At 39.3% G+C, this 18,320-nt stretch overlaps 1 protein-coding gene across 2 annotated transcripts in view; it reads right to left on the minus strand.

Annotated features, from left to right (window-relative positions):
* The window catches only part of rev3l (REV3 like, DNA directed polymerase zeta catalytic subunit), a 50,631-nt gene that overhangs the window by 12,173 nt on the left and 20,138 nt on the right, over window positions 1–18,320 (minus strand). For both annotated transcript variants that reach the window (XM_060883503.1, XM_060883502.1), the window contains exons 10-16: window positions 5,741–5,869; window positions 5,344–5,572; window positions 5,095–5,234; window positions 1,323–4,995; window positions 341–1,206; window positions 159–247; window positions 1–60 (exon numbers count right to left, since the gene is read on the minus strand). The exon at window positions 1–60 is cut by the window's left edge and continues 66 nt beyond it. In XM_060883503.1, coding sequence (XP_060739486.1) covers window positions 1–60; window positions 159–247; window positions 341–1,206; window positions 1,323–4,995; window positions 5,095–5,234; window positions 5,344–5,572; window positions 5,741–5,869 — 5,186 coding nt within the window. The remainder of the gene's footprint in view (window positions 61–158; window positions 248–340; window positions 1,207–1,322; window positions 4,996–5,094; window positions 5,235–5,343; window positions 5,573–5,740; window positions 5,870–18,320) is intronic.

Genomic DNA, 18,320 nt, shown 5'->3' on the forward strand with positions numbered 1-18,320 from the left:
CGACGGACCCTCGATCTGAGAGTTATCCCCTTTGGGTACATTCAGACCAGCAAAATGATTCTACAAAGAAAAATTTCACAACTAAGATTCATTTCTAACGACGTTACAGTAACAATGCGCCGTATTCCTGGTTGGTGTAAGAGGACCTCTGACCATACCTTCATTTGTGTAGTGAGCAGAACTCTACGCAATGCACTTTTGTTGCTGTTTCGTCTTTGCTGGATTCTCCGACATTTTGGCTCCATTTCTGCAAAACGTGATTTAATGCGATTAAATAATCAGAAGTTCTTGGAAATGTTGGTGCAACAATTTATTATAAACCATCTCCAAGTGTTCAGACCTGATACAGGACTGCAGTCTGCAAGCTCACAGGCTCCACTGCTTCTCCTCCTGCAGACAATGGGGGTGCTGTGGAGGAGGGAGGTACCAGAAATCTCCCCATCCTGCTCCTTTATAGGACATGGGGATGGACTGAGGAACTGCTTTGGTTTAATGCTTTCTGGTGAGAAAGGATCGATGCCTATCTTAGGGGATGTTAATCCATCTCCTAATTCCTGCTTCTTATTGTTCAGGTTCGGTTTGTCGGCTGTTGGTTGCCATGGCGGCAGAAAGGAAGGGTCTGGGGATGGGGTCTGTTTAAAGGAATTTACTTCTCTCTCCTCTTGGCATCTGGTTTCAGCCTCCATGGCACACTTAACCTGACTAGAGGCACTTGTCTGTACTGGAGATAAACTTAGAGGTAAAGTTAATCCCTTCTTCCTGACAGTCTGCGGTGCTACAGCCTCATCCTGCTTGTGAGAGAGAGACAAAATGCTTTCTAACTCATTGTGGTGTGGTGATTTATTCTTGTCTTGGATTGGCGTCACGTTCGACACGTCGAGTCTCCTTTTCAGATCTCTCTGAAGGCACTCAAATCGTCTCTTAGCTTGTAACCACAGTTGTACACGTTCACGGCTCGGAGCGCTTTTGCAAGGCAGTAAAACGACCACCTGACCGTTAGCAGGAGACGTGAGACTGCTCCGTTCCTTCTCGTCTTTGGCCGTGCTCGAGCAGTCAGTGCCACAAGAAGGTGAAGACCCTGGACGTGTCATGGCAAAGAATGCAGTTTTCCAGAATTGCAGACCTTCTTGTGATAAACCACCAACAAATTCAGTCAAATCTTTTGCTAACCTTGTTTCCAGAATTAGCTTGTGTCCAGCAATCTCTCTGTGTGGGAAAAAATAGTGTTTATACAACATCATGCTTGTATTTAGAATAATTTGTATTCACAAGATTTGGAACTTAACCAATACTGAACAAACATACCGTATAGGATAACTTACCTTGGTCTCAAAGGCACGTCCGAGGGGTCACTGCAAAAAGGTTCTTGATACGTAGCCTCTGAAAGATCCAGCTCCAGCAGGGTAGCGAGAATCTCTTCACGACTAGGAGGGGACATTAGGGGCTTGAGGATATGAACTCCTACACTCTTTTGACTGCTACTCCTTATCTGTGACACAGAGCTGATAGACCGTGGTGAACTACTGGGAGTTGTTGATGTAAAAAGCTCACTACCGTCCAGCAGATCCCCTGTTGGTGACACGCCGTTATCAGCAAAAGAGACAGATGTAAGGGGTAAGAAGTGGTCAGGATGTAACAACAGGTCACTTTTCTCACAGTGAAAGTCTTGAAAATGGCTGCCGTGGATTTTGGCCAACGAAATGCCCCAGTTTCTGTTTCTCAAAACCTTCTCTGAGTCCAGCAGAGACAGACAGAACTCGTTCGATAGCTCTTCTTGCTCCATCGTAGAGGATCTATCAAAGAGCTCAGGGCTACCTGACCTCACCGATTCATGCAAGCAGTTCTCCTCGATGTCTAGGACCTTTTCTGGCCCGTTTTCCAAACCCGTAGAAGACACCGGTTCGTGTTTATTATCACTGAGGAATTTCTGAGGCAAATTCTTGTCTGTTAAAACAAACTGGTTTCCAGAATACAGGCTAGAAAAGTCGGCCTGGCCAACAGCATTAATGTCAAAACTGTAATTGTGAGGAACCTCAGGAGATAAGCTATCCTCAATGGAGTAAGAGCTGTCAAAACCAGGATCAGACAAGAACACAGGGCTCCCATCTGAAATCGGAGGTTCTATTCGAACGGAGTCGCTCTTTTCTTTTTTCCCTCTTGGCTTAGACTCCTTTGGCACCAAATGTCTCTGGGTTCTGGGCTTTCTTGATGTTGCTGAAGATGCCTTTCTAGGTCTTGCAACTTCAGAAGTTTTTTTAGTGTTAGAAACACTGTTTAGTACGTTATCTACCTGAGGGCACTGCCCCTGCCTTTTCTGGAGCAGTGCCTTCAAAACTGCAATGCCAGAAGGCATCTCTGGATGAGCTGGTGTCTCTCCGTTCTTTGGCATTAACTTTAACTCTGTAAGATCTTTTTGTGGTCCAGGCGTTAGAACATTCGAGGGTGTCGTAAAGTCGTGGGCTTGAACAGAAGTGTTCTCTACATTCTTTTTGGATTGACGTCTCCTGGGTTTGGCGGGCATCTTTGGGTTTGGCTGTGAATAATGAACATCTTTAGAAGTTTGTTTTCCACCATAAGCTTGACTGGTTTTATCTTCACTGGCAGGGAGTGAACATTTGGCATTACGATGTTTTATGACTGAACATGATGATGCTCTTGTCTTCTCAGTAACCCTCTGAGGAGACTGAGGAGAACATAGTGGTATTGAAGCAGAGACACTGCTGACCAGTTCATCACCAGTGTTCGTTTGGATCGACTCAGATTTTGGTTCAGTGTTAAATGGTAGTGCACGAGAATCACTACTGAAATGAAGACCTGGATGCTGGGAGGGAGACCAATCATCAGCTGGATACAGAGACTGTGAACTATTTAGAGGTCCTGCAACCACAGACGACCTTTCCGATCTGTCTGCCTGGTTCTTCTTAAAAGACCTCCTGGTTTTCTGAGGAGCAGATTTATTATCGCCGGTTTCGTTTTTTGGCTTCCTTGAAGTTCGACGGCTCTTTTTTGATGTTTCCCCGGTCATCGACGCTTCACTGTCAGACGGCTTAGCAGCAGTCTTAGCTTTTTGTTTTGAGCTGGCACCAGAAAGCTTTCTTGGTTTAGCGGTCCTGCCCCTACTACCACAACGGTTCCTGGATAACCCTTTATACGGCGAGCTGAGACAAGGGTCACTATGAGGGTTTATTAAACCAGCATTAGACTCGGAGTCTAAAAGAGGGTCAGTTGGAGACCAGCATCGAGGTGGAGTTGAATCAGTAGGACTGGATGCTCTCTCTGAGAGATAACCCAAATCCATCAGCACATCAGAATACTCTCTGCAGAAGTCTTGGGTCAGATCGTTATAACAAGGCCTAGGAGCAGGCAGTTTTGTTAAAGATAACGTTTTAACGTTCTTCATCCTGTGGCTTTTTACAACACTTGTTTTTTGAAAGTGGCAGATTTTCCCTGATTGAGGTGTGACCTTGGCCTTACGTTTGGGGTGTTTCTTTACCTTCGGTTCAGGAACAGGATATCTGACCGCTGTCGACTCAGGAACCTTTGGCCAGAAGTCTTTCATAGGGGCAAGTTTCCCATAATGCTCAAGCTTCTGAGGTGTTAGTACCACTTGTGGCTCATCTCCTTTGACCCTGGCCATCTTTACCAACATGTTTTTCTGGCCCTTAAACCTGTTGATTATAATGTATTTAATGATGACAGGTGGCTCTTTTTTAGACAACTTCCTCTTTTTCCGACTACCGGTAAGGAAACCGTTTTCTTTAAGGCTGTCTTGATGTGCCAAGGCTTGTTTAAAAGAAGAAGGACTCAAGCGATCATCTTCACTGTCATAACTGACCATTTTACGCTTGGTACGTAGGGTATACTTGCTGCCAGGTAAACTAGACACTTCAGTGCAAGTTATTTTGTCAGGAAGATCGGTCAGACTTTTCTTGACAGAACCTTCAGCTGTAACTTTAACAGCTGTAACAGCATCAGATTTTGTGAGTTCAGAGGTTTCCATCACAGTATTCTCCTCTGGTTCCTCGCTCAGCTGGACTGGTGTGATGAAGGTAAAACCTGTAGCCACCTCATTTTGGGACGTTTGTGAACATTCGGTCGGACTCTTTTGACTCGCTGTACTGTTCCTCTTCTTGCTTAACTTCATTCTTGACCTTTTTTGTTCCAAATGATCCAAACTACAAGCACCGTCAATCATCTTACTTCTGACCTGCTTCTTCAAAGGCCTTGAGAGACAGTTTGAGAGAATGACACTTGGGAAGAATTTGTAGTGTGCCTCCTGCTGGGCCACGATTTTTCTTTCCGTTTTGTTTTCTTGGTAGTCTTCATATCTTATCTTGAGCTCCCCAACATCACCTTCCTCACTGTTCTGCTCCATTTTACCCTCTTGAGGTACCAGACACTCGAGATCTTTCACTAGGCTCGGAGCTTCAAGATTACTTAGCACAGAGGAGGTTCTGGAGTCTTTTACACTTTTCTCCAGCTCGGTCTTCAGCTCAGAATAGCACAAAGAAATACTGTGATTCTTCAAGATGGAAATGTGATTCTTCTCAGCATTTTTGATGCTATTATACTTTTTGCAGCTCTGGGAGTGTTTTACGGTTCCAAAGCTTAAACACTCAGGATCTGTCTGGTTAACGCCTCCGGCTTTGATCTCCTCTGTGTAATGTGAGTAACCGCCCATTCTGTCAGCACCAACCAGGGACATATTAGATGGAACCGGATGTTTGAATGGTGGGATATAAGTGATGTCTTTATTCACTTTGAACCCTGTTAATGGTTCACTTTGATCAGGAAGGTTCCTGTCATCTGGTTCCTCCTTACCGAGTGATAGGGACTGACTATGGTCAAGATGTTTGTACTCCAGCAGGATTTTAGGTGAGGTCGGGGGCTCCAGGTGAACAGTTTCACTCTGAAAGTGATTTTTCCTGCCCAATATCTTATCGTTAGCGGTCAGTGATGAGTGAGCTCGAGACCCTTTGTCAGATAACGATGAATCTGTAACGAGATGAGATACAAAAAATGATATCAACGTTCATAGCTTTAAACTAGACAGTGTGAAGGGTTCAGTGGGTTTTAGAGGGTGTTGATACACACCGCTGTTCTCGTCTGCAGCCCCATCCAGTTGGGGAATAGACAGATTAGCAAAAAGATTGTTTCCACTCCAGTCCATGTCTTCGTCCAACAACTCATGCTCCTCTTCACTCAAGCTTTCGTTTGCTTCTTTCTCTAGCGGACTATAAAAGAAGGCACGGAATTAAAAAGTAGAATAAAAGAATTAAAAACACACCATTTTATTTTCTCTGAATGTCCTGAGTAACGTAATAAGAAATCAGAATCCCATACTGAGCTGTCGGGTCTGGGATGTCATGATCCCATCTTTGTGACATCATCACGCTTATATCTGCTTCTTCTTTCTCAAGCTGAGGAACTGCCTCTTCCTCGTCGCTGTTGTAGGGGCAGCTGAGACTTCCTGATATTTCCTGACGAGGAGCAGTTATTGGGACGTCTTTTTGAAATGGATGATCTGCAAGTCCCTCTAGAAAGTCCACCATTGCTTGATCCTGGCTGTTATCTACAACCCCGAGGAACAAAGCAAAACGAACGGAAATGAATCTAAACAAGTGGTTAGAACGTTCTCACCGCCGCTCGTCTTCACGTCAAATCCACATCCTTTTACTGTCTTTTGTTTATCTCTTTATAAACAGATGAATAGAATATCTGTGTAAGAGGGACAGCTTACTGAGAATAAGGGACGTGTTGGACTTCTGAGACATGGGCAAGAAGGTCTGACTGTTCTCCAACAAGCTCAAAATGGCCTCTTCATCCACAACAGCTACTTCTGCAGCTTTGGCTTCAGACCGTTTATTGTCTTAATGGAGAAAGAAAGAGAGAAAGTATGTTAATAAGAAGAAGGTGAACAAACGAGAATAAATGTCTGATTTATTTATTCATTTTCTTTATCTGTTGTTTAATGCCATATCAGCAGCAGTGGCTATATTCATGGTAACATCAACATATTATATAAAGAGATAACAATAGTGGTAAAAATATCAATAAAAATGTTAATAATAATGATGTCATTACAACAGAGTGTTCGTACATTTACAGTCGAAGCTTTACGTATATAGAAGAGTAGCAAAAATGCTAACATTTCTGTACAATCTTTATATTTAGTCTGTGATTAAAAGTCTAAATCTTCTGAGGAAACCTTAATAAAAATGTCTATTAAAGTATTTTCTGAACATGGTTTAATATTTAAAACGACACTTTTATAATGAGTCTTATACTAATAGCATAAGTGGTGAATGGGCATGTAGTATACAGTCATGTGTTTACTACTGAATTCACTTCATATAGTTTATGTACACGATCATCCCATTCCCTTCACCACTGGTTTTGAATGTATAGATTCAGTAAGGGTTTGACATCAGATGCTGAGATGTTACATTCTCTTACTTCCACCAGGGGTCTTTGCTTCCTCGTCTACTTTATCTACCTGTTTGTTGCAGGCCAATCCCACACGGCCCAGTATACAACAAAAGAGATCAAAATTTATCCTCTGTCAGTTTCTTCTGCTAAAGTGTCCTGATGTTGGATGTGTTGTACTTGTAATCCTCCTTTCTTGTTTTTCATCTTTCGTTCCATCCTTTTTTTTATTGGGGTCTGTGATAAGCTTGATAAATATTTTTCCAGCTTTGTTTCTTTGCTTCATTAATAATTCAGACTGATAAAGTTTTCCATTGTTGGACGTTTATTAAAGGTTCTTTCTGCTACATCAGTCAAACTGTCATCTGTCCTTATCCTCCTTGACCTTTCAGCAGCATTTGATACGGTCAACCACAAGACTCTCTTGTCCACCCTCAGGAGTCTTGGGGTTTGTGGATCAGCTTGGGAATGGTTCACTTCCTACCTGGAAGGACGCTGATATCAGGTAACATGGAGGTGGAGTGACATCTGCTCCACACAGACTCTCCACTGGCGTCCCACAAGGCTCAGTACTTGGTCCTCTCTTGGTGAAGTTATTTCTCCACATTGGTTCCCTTACCACTGCTATGGTGATGATACACAACTTATCTCCTCTTTCCCTAATGTGAAATCCTCAAACAGAAGGTGGAGCAGCACAAGGTCTCTAACAAGGTCTCTAACATCCACCAGCTCTGTGATGTCCTCATGGAGGAGTGGAAGAGGACTCCAGTAGCAACCTGTGATGATCTGGTGAACTCCAATCACAAGAGAGTTAAGACACTTAACACTGATACACTGACACTTTGGGCCCAATTTGGACATTTTCACTTAGAGGTGTACTTACTTTTGTGTCCAGTGGTTTAGACATTAACAGCTGTGTGTTGAGTTATTTTGAGGGGACAACAAATTTACACCGTTATACAAGCTGAACACTCACTACTTTACACTGTTATACTGTACAAGCTGAACACTCACTACTTTACACTGTTATACAAGCTGAACACTCACTACTTTACACTGTTATACTGTACAAGCTGAACACTCACTACTTTACACTGTTATACAAGCTGAACACTCACTACTTTACACTGTTATACAAGCTGAACACTCGCTACTTTACACTGTTATACAAGCTGAACACTCACTACACTATTATACAAGCTGAACACTCACTACTTTACACTGTTATACAAGCTGAACACTCGCTACTTTACACTGTTATACTGTACAAGCTGAACACTCACTACTTTACACTGTTATACTGTACAAGCTGAACACTCACTACTTTACACTGTTATACTGTACAAGCTGAACACTCACTACTTTACACTGTTGTACAAGCTGAACACTCACTACTTTACACTGTTATACTGTACAAGCTGAACACTCACTACTTTACACTGTTATACTGTACAAGCTGAACACTCACTACTTTACACTGTTATACAAGCTGAACACTCGCTACTTTACACTGTTATACAAGCTGAACACTCACTACTTTACACTATTATACAAGCTGAACACTCACTACTTTACACTGTTATACAAGCTGAACACTCACTACTTTACACTGTTATACTGTACAAGCTGAACACTCACTACTTTACACTGTTATACTGTACAAGCTGAACACTCACTACTTTACACTGTTATACTGTACAAGCTGAACACTCACTACTTTACACTGTTGTACAAGCTGAACACTCACTACTTTACACTGTTATACTGTACAAGCTGAACACTCACTACTTTACACTGTTATACTGTACAAGCTGAACACTCACTACTTTACACTGTTATACAAGCTGAACACTCGCTACTTTACACTGTTATACAAGCTGAACACTCACTACTTTACACTATTATACAAGCTGAACACTCACTACTTTACACTGTTATACAAGCTGAACACTCACTACTTTACACTGTTATACTGTACAAGCTGAACACTCACTACTTTACACTGTTATACTGTACAAGCTGAACACTCACTACTTTACACTTATACTGTACAAGCTGAACACTCACTACTTTACACTGTTATACAAGCTGAACACTCGCTACTTTACACTGTTATACAAGCTGAACACTCACTACTTTACACTGTTATACTGTACAAGCTGAACACTCACTACTTTACACTGTTATACAAGCTGAACACTCGCTACTTTACACTGTTATACAAGCTGAACACTCACAGGGTTCCCACTCTTTTTCAGAGATCATTTTCCAGGACTTTTCCAGGACATCTCAAATTTAGGAAAAAAAGACAAGGATCACAGATTCAAGGCCTAAAGTAATATGTTCTTCTCTCCAGAAGTCTTAAAAACAACTTTATGGCTATTACTTAACTATAAAATTAGAAAAACACCAGATATACACACACAGAGCTTCTGAAGTTAAACTCTTCACTTTATTATAATGAATAATGAATGAATAAACAACATTTAATTGTCTGTCCAAAACATTCACTGCATTAAGCTCCAATGAACAGTATCCTTTTAAACGTTTTAGTGTAGTTGCTTCAAACTCTCTTGCATGTTTTCCAAACTTTGTTCTAGAGCTGCTAGCTTTTCTCTGTGACACGTTTTCGATAGGCATTTGATTTTGACAGTAAGGTGAAGTCATGCTTTCTCTCTCGGTATTTATAAATGCGTCATTAACTCACTTTCACAAATGATTCGTTAATAAACGCATATTCAAAGAAACGCCACTGTATTGTATGTTGCTAAAAACGTTTTGCTACGGCTTTGTTTAGAACTACTATGGTTATTGAAGGATAGAAAGGAAGTCACTTAACTTCTTGTTTAGTGAACTGTTGCAAAAATCAATATCACATTTGCAAACGTGTTTTTAAGTTTATATAAGTAAACCTATTATATGTTACCGGCCTTCACCTTATGTTTACAACACTAGTCTGTGCTGCACTTTTGAGCATGCTAATAATTGTTCAATGTATGATTCGCTGTGCATCGCGTCAGTAGAATATCTAATTTTGACTTCTTATATCGCTCATAAAACAGGTTTGGGGACTGTGTGGATGGATTACTTTTAAAGACAATTTGTCATGTGTACGGGTGGGCGGAATGACCAAAAATCTGTTTCACGGAATAAGTTATTTTATTTCACGGTAGCGGTATATATCACGGAATAATAATTTTTCAGGTAAATCAACAAAAGGAACGTGCTTAATATATTAAACACCACTTTAACACTTTAAAAATAAAGAATAGGCTTTCTCGTCTTATTTTATTCATTTTTCTTTTATTTAGCATTAGTAGTGAACGAGACTCAACTTTTAGATCAACCTCACCATAACAATAAATAGGCCTCGTTTTTAGAGTTTAAAGAGAACAGACTTCATTTTTGGATGATAAAACAAGTTACTCGTGAAAGCCATGGCTAACGGTTACATTCGTGTGACACAGTTTGCAAATCACATTTGTCTGCTCTTTGTCAGCCTTTGTAAACCCGAACCACGTCCATACCACTGATGTCGCGCCTCGTTTCTCCATGTTTTTCTTCTTATCTATGCTTATGTGGCGCTTCTCAATCGTTCTCAGATTCAGGCGTGCTACACGTGAAGTTAACCACACCCACTAATTTAAATTTCACGGTATGCACGGAATAGAAAAACCTGTAACGGTAGACATTTTATTCCGCGGAAACGGAATATACCGTCATACCGCCCAGTCCTTGTCATGTGAATGAAATTTCAACATTTATAAAATAAAAAGACCGCACATATTAACACCCTTTCCTTTCTCAGGCCAATGCCGTCATGCATGCTTTAGTTTGCTGTATATTCCCCTTGTACATGATATTCAGATTAACAAGGTTAATATAACCTGCTTACCCGTCACCATTTGGTGAAAACATTTGAGCACTTAAACCATTCCTAGCACCTGAAACCTCCAACACAAGACTGCGTCATCCGTCACAGCGAGATTAAACAGCATAACAAAAAACCCATGAAAACTCAGCGTCCCTGAACAGAGCGCTTTCTGTTACTAACGTTAATTGTTTGGATCAGTTGTAAACTGTTCTTTAAATGATCAAGAACATTTAAAAATAATAATTTTCCAGGACAACAAGATTTTTCACAGGACAGTTTATATTTTCTCTCATTTTCCATGTGTTTTCCAGGACTGGAACATTGGTCATTAATTTTCCAGGATTTCCAGGTTTTCCAGGACGCGTGGGAACCCTGACTCACTACTTTACACTATTATACAAGCTGAACACTCACTACTTTACACTGTTATACTGTACAAGCTGAACACTCACTACTTTACACTGTTATACTGTACAAGCTGAACACTCACTACTTTACACTGTTATACAAGCTGAACACTCACTACTTTACACTATTATACAAGCTGAACACTCACTACTTTACACTGTTATACTGTACAAGCTGAACACTCACTACTTTACACTGTTATACTGTACAAGCTGAACACTCACTACTTTACACTGTTATACAAGCTGAACACTCACTACTTTACACTATTATACAAGCTGAACACTCACTACTTTACACTGTTATACTGTACAAGCTGAACACTCACTACTTTACACTATTATACAAGCTGAACACTCACTACTTTACACTGTTATACTGTACAAGCTGAACACTCACTACTTTACACTGTTATACAAGCTGAACACTCACTACTTTACACTGTTATACTGTACAAGCTGAACACTCACTACTTTACACTGTTATACAAGCTGAACACTCACTACTTTACACTGTTATACTGTACAAGCTGAACACTCACTACTTTACACTGTTATACTGTACAAGCTGAACACTCACTACTTTACACTGTTATACAAGCTGAACACTCACTACTTTACACTGTTATACAAGCTGAACACTCACTACTTTACACTGTTATACTGTACAAGCTGAACACTCACTACTTTACACTGTTATACAAGCTGAACACTCACTACTTTACACTGTTATACAAGCTGAACACTCACTACTTTACACTGTTATACAAGCTGAACACTCGCTACTTTACACTGTTATACTGTACAAGCTGAACACTCACTACTTTACACTATTATACAAGCTGAACACTCACTACTTTACACTATTATACAAGCTGAACACTCACTACTTTACACTGTTATACAAGCTGAACACTCACTACTTTACACTGTTATACTGTACAAGCTGAACACTCACTACTTTACACTGTTATACAAGCTGAACACTCACTACTTTACACTGTTATACTGTACAAGCTGAACACTCACTACTTTACACTGTTATACAAGCTGAACACTCACTACTTTACACTGTTATACTGTACAAGCTGAACACTCACTACTTTACACTGTTATACAAGCTGAACACTCACTACTTTACACTGTTATACTGTACAAGCTGAACACTCACTACTTTACACTGTTATACTGTACAAGCTGAACACACTACTTTACACTGTTATACAAGCTGAACACTCACTACTTTACACTGTTATACAAGCTGAACACTCACTACTTTACACTGTTATACTGTACAAGCTGAACACTCACTACTTTACACTGTTATACAGTACAAGCTGAACACTCACTACTTTACACTGTTATACTGTACAAGCTGAACACTCACTACTTTACACTGTTATACTGTACAAGCTGAACACTCACTACTTTACACTGTTATACTGTACAAGCTGAACACTCACTACTTTACACTGTTATACAAGCTGAACACTCACTACTTTACACTGTTATACAAGCTGAACACTCACTACTTTACACTGTTATACAAGCTGAACACTCACTACTTTACACTGTTATACTGTACAAGCTGAACACTCACTACTTTACACTGTTATACAGTACAAGCTGAACACTCACTACTTTACACTGTTATACTGTACAAGCTGAACACTCACTACTTTACACTGTTATACTGTACAAGCTGAACACTCACTACTTTACACTGTTATACAAGCTGAACACTCACTACTTTACACTGTTATACAAGCTGAACACTCACTACTTTACACTGTTATACAAGCTGAACACTCGCTACTTTACACTGTTATACTGTACAAGCTGAACACTCACTACTTTACACTGTTATACAAGCTGAACACTCACTACTTTACACTGTTATACAAGCTGAACACTCGCTACTTTACACTGTTATACTGTACAAGCTGAACACTCACTACTTTACACTGTTATACAAGCTGAACACTCACTACTTTACACTGTTATACTGTACAAGCTGAACACTCACTACTTTACACTGTTATACAAGCTGAACACTCACTACTTTACACTGTTATACTGTACAAGCTGAACACTCACTACTTTACACTGTTATACAAGCTGAACACTCACTACTTTACACTGTTATACTGTACAAGCTGAACACTCACTACTTTACACTGTTATACAAGCTGAACACTCACTACTTTACACTGTTATACTGTACAAGCTGAACACTCACTACTTTACACTGTTATACAAGCTGAACACTCACTACTTTACACTGTTATACTGTACAAGCTGAACACTCACTACTTTACACTGTTATACTGTACAAGCTGAACACTCACTACTTTACACTGTTATACAAGCTGAACACTCACTACTTTACACTGTTATACTGTACAAGCTGAACACTCACTACTTTACACTGTTATACAAGCTGAACACTCACTACTTTACACTGTTATACTGTACAAGCTGAACACTCACTACTTTACACTGTTATACAAGCTGAACACTCACTACTTTACACTGTTATACAAGCTGAACACTCACTACTTTACACTGTTATACAGTACAAGCTGAACACTCACTACTTTACACTGTTATACAGTACAAGCTGAACACTCACTACTTTACACTGTTATACTGTACAAGCTGAACACTCACTACTTTACACTGTTATACTGTACAAGCTGAACACTCACTACTTTACACTGTTATACTGTACAAGCTGAACACTCAATACTTTACACTGTTATACTGTACAAGCTGAACACTCACTACTTTACACTGTTATACAAGCTGAACACTCACTACTTTACACTGTTATACAATCTGAACACTCACTACTTTACACTGTTGTACAAGCTGAACACTCACTACTTTACACTGTTGTACAAGCTGAACACTCGCTACTTTACACTGTTATACAAGCTGAACACTCGCTACTTTACACTGTTATACAAGCTGAACACTCGCTACTTTACACTGTTATACAAGCTGAACACTCGCTACTTTACACTGTTATACAAGCTGAACACTCGCTACTTTACACTGTTATACAAGCTGAACACTCGCTACTTTACACTGTTATACAAGCTGAACACTCGCTACTTTACACTGTTATACTGTACAAGCTGAACACTCGCTACTTTACACTGTTATACTGTACAAGCTGAACACTCGCTACTTTACACTGTTATACTGTACAAGCTGAACATTCGCTACTTTACACTGTTATACTGTACAAGCTGAACACTCACTACTTTACACTGTTATACTGTACAAGCTGAACACTCACTACTTTACACTGTTGTACAAGCTGAACACTCACTACTTTACACTGTTATACTGTACAAGCTGAACACTCGCTACTTTACACTGTTATACTGTACAAGCTGAACACTCACTACTTTACACTGTTATACTGTACAAGCTGAACACTCACTACTTTACACTGTTGTACAAGCTGAACACTCACTACTTTACACTGTTATACTGTACAAGCTGAACACTCACTACTTTACACTGTTGTACAAGCTGAACACTCACTACTTTACACTGTTATACAAGCTGAACACTCGCTACTTTACACTGTTATACTGTACAAGCTGAACACTCACTACTTTACACTGTTATACAAGCTGAACACTCACTACTTTACACTGTTATACAAGCTGAACACTCGCTACTTTACACTGTTATACAAGCTGAACACTCGCTACTTTACACTGTTATACTGTACAAGCTGAACACTCGCTACTTTACACTGTTATACTGTACAAGCTGAACACTCGCTACTTTACACTGTTATACTGTACAAGCTGAACACTCGCTACTTTACACTGTTATACTGTACAAGCTGAACACTCGCTACTTTACACTGTTATACAAGCTGAACACTCGCTACTTTACACTGTTATACAAGCTGAACACTCACTACTTTACACTGTTATACAAGCTGAACACTCACTACTTTACACTGTTATACTGTACAAGCTGAACACTCACTACTTTACACTGTTATACTGTACAAGCTGAACACTCACTACTTTACACTGTTATACTGTACAAGCTGAACACTCACTACTTTACACTGTTATACTGTACAAGCTGAACACTCACTACTTTACACTGTTGTACAAGCTGAACACTCACTACTTTACACTGTTATACTGTACAAGCTGAACACTCACTACTTTACACTGTTATACTGTACAGGCTGAACACTCACTACTTTACACTGTTGTACAAGCTGAACACTCGCTACTTTACACTGTTATACAAGCTGAACACTCGCTACTTTACATTGTTATACAAGCTGAACACTCGCTACTTTACATTGTTATACAAGCTGAACACTCACTACTTTACACTGTTATACTGTACAGGCTGAACACTCGCTACTTTACACTGTTATACAAGCTGAACACTCGCTACTTTACACTGTTATACAAGCTGAACACTCGCTACTTTACACTGTTATACAAGCTGAACACACTACTTTACACTGTTATACTGTACAAGCTGAACACTCACTACTTTACACTGTTAAACTGTACAAGCTGAACACTCACTACTTTACACTGTTGTACAAGCTGAACACACTACTTTACACTGTTATACTGTACAAGCTGAACACTCACTACTTTACACTGTTATACTGTACAAGCTGAACACACTACTTTACACTGTTATACTGTACAAGCTGAACACTCACTACTTTACACTGTTATACAAGCTGAACACTCACTACTTTACACTGTTATACTGTACAAGCTGAACACTCACTACTTTACACTGTTATACTGTACAAGCTGAACACTCACTACTTTACACTATTATACAAGCTGAACACTCACTACTTTACACTATTATACAAGCTGAACACTCACTACTTTACACTGTTATACTGTACAAGCTGAACACTCACTACTTTACACTGTTATACTGTACAAGCTGAACACTCACTACTTTACACTGTTATACTGTACAAGCTGAACACTCACTACTTTACACTGTTATACAAGCTGAACACTCACTACTTTACACTGTTATACTGTACAATCTGAACACTTACTACTTTACACTGTTATACTGTACAAGCTGAACACTCACTACTTTACACTGTTATACTGTACAAGCTGAACACTCACTACTTTACACTGTTGTACAAGCTGAACACTCACTACTTTACACTGTTATACTGTACAAGCTGAACACTCACTACTTTACACTGTTATACAAGCTGAACACTTACTACTTTACACTGTTATACTGTACAATCTGAACACTCACTACTTTACACTGTTATACAAGCTGAACACTCACTACTTTACACTGTTATACAAGCTGAACACTCACTACTTTACACTGTTATACAATCTGAACACTCACTACTTTACACTGTTATACAAGCTGAACACTCACTACTTTACACTGTTATACAAGCTGAACACTCACTACTTTACACTGTTATACAAGCTGAACACCTACTACTTTACACTGTTATACTGTACAAGCTGAACACTCACTACTTTACACTGTTATACAAGCTGAACACTCACTACTTTACACTGTTATACTGTACAAGCTGAACACTTACTACTTTACACTGTTATACAAGCTGAACACTCACTACTTTACACTGTTATACAAGCTGAACACTTACTACTTTACACTGTTATACAAGCTGAACACTCACTACTTTACACTGTTATACAAGCTGAACACTCACTACTTTACACTGTTATACAAGCTGAACACTCACTACTTTACACTGTTATACAAGCTGAACACTCACTACTTTACACTGTTATACAAGCTGAACACTCACTACTTTACACTGTTATACAAGCTGAACACCTACTACTTTACACTGTTATACTGTACAAGCTGAACACTCACTACTTTACACTGTTATACAAGCTGAACACTCACTACTTTACACTGTTATACAAGCTGAACACTCGCTACTTTACACTGTTATACTGTACAAGCTGAACACTCACTACTTTACACTATTATACAAGCTGAACACTCACTACTTTACACTATTATACAAGCTGAACACTCACTACTTTACACTGTTATACAAGCTGAACACTCACTACTTTACACTGTTATACTGTACAAGCTGAACACTCACTACTTTACACTGTTATACAAGCTGAACACTCACTACTTTACACTGTTATACTGTACAAGCTGAACACTCACTACTTTACACTGTTATACAAGCTGAACACTCACTACTTTACACTGTTATACTGTACAAGCTGAACACTCACTACTTTACACTGTTATACTGTACAAGCTGAACACTCACTACTTTACACTGTTATACAAGCTGAACACTCACTACTTTACACTGTTATACAAGCTGAACACTCACTACTTTACACTGTTATACTGTACAAGCTGAACACTCACTACTTTACACTGTTATACAAGCTGAACACTCACTACTTTACACTGTTATACAAGCTGAACACTCACTACTTTACACTGTTATACTGTACAAGCTGAACACTCACTACTTTACACTGTTATACAAGCTGAACACTTACTACTTTACACTGTTATACTGTACAAGCTGAACACTCACTACTTTACACTGTTATACAAGCTGAACACTTACTACTTTACACTGTTATACTGTACAATCTGAACACTTACTACTTTACACTGTTATACTGTACAATCTGAACACTTACTACTTTACACTGTTATACAAGCTGAACACTCACTACTTTACACTGTTATACAAGCTGAACACTCACTACTTTACACTGTTATACAAGCTGAACACTCACTACTTTACACTGTTATACAAGCTGAACACTCACTACTTTACACTGTTATACAAGCTGAACACTCACTACTTTACACTGTAACACAGTCATTTCTTCAGTTCACATGTAAAGATATAATAGAATATTTACATAAACGTGAGGGGTGCACTTACTTCTGTCAGATAGTATAATGAATAAAATGTTATAGTTTTATGGAGGTTTATTCGTGCAGTTACCACTCGCAGGTTTGTGTTAATCGTTACAGGACTGTGGGTTATATCATGTCGTATTAATATGGCTACTCCACCAGATGTTTTGTATTATAGATCTTATTACTATTAATATCTTATAGTATATTATTGTATTTTGTATCTTGTGTCTTTTCAGTGTCAGCTGGTTATTTGTTGATACATGAGGCAGAAGTTCCACTAAATTACAGGATTCTTCATTCTCAGGCAGGTTAAACCATGATCTGCCCTCTATTAGAGATGGACTTGGGCTTTGGGAGCTTACGGCTTCCGTCATTTCCACATCGCTGTTCAATCTTCTGGGTTTTCTTCTCGAGTCGGTTTTACCATTTGAGTTTTGGTATTTTGTTGCATCTCTCTTGAGGATTGATTGTGCTCATTTGATGCATCATCTTCTTATTTGTATTTCACATGTCATTATTTGAGTGTGTTCCTTGGTTCTTCATTTTAATTGTGACAGAACTTTAAACAGTTGATCTAATTCAGCCGCACCACACACGTTCCTTAAATACCAGGTTCTTGTCCTCCCAGACAACTTACAGCAAAGTCGTCCCCCCATTTGTCTCCT

Source organism: Tachysurus vachellii, chromosome 12 (genome assembly GCF_030014155.1).
Source record: "Tachysurus vachellii isolate PV-2020 chromosome 12, HZAU_Pvac_v1, whole genome shotgun sequence".
Taxonomy (NCBI): domain Eukaryota; kingdom Metazoa; phylum Chordata; class Actinopteri; order Siluriformes; family Bagridae; genus Tachysurus; species Tachysurus vachellii.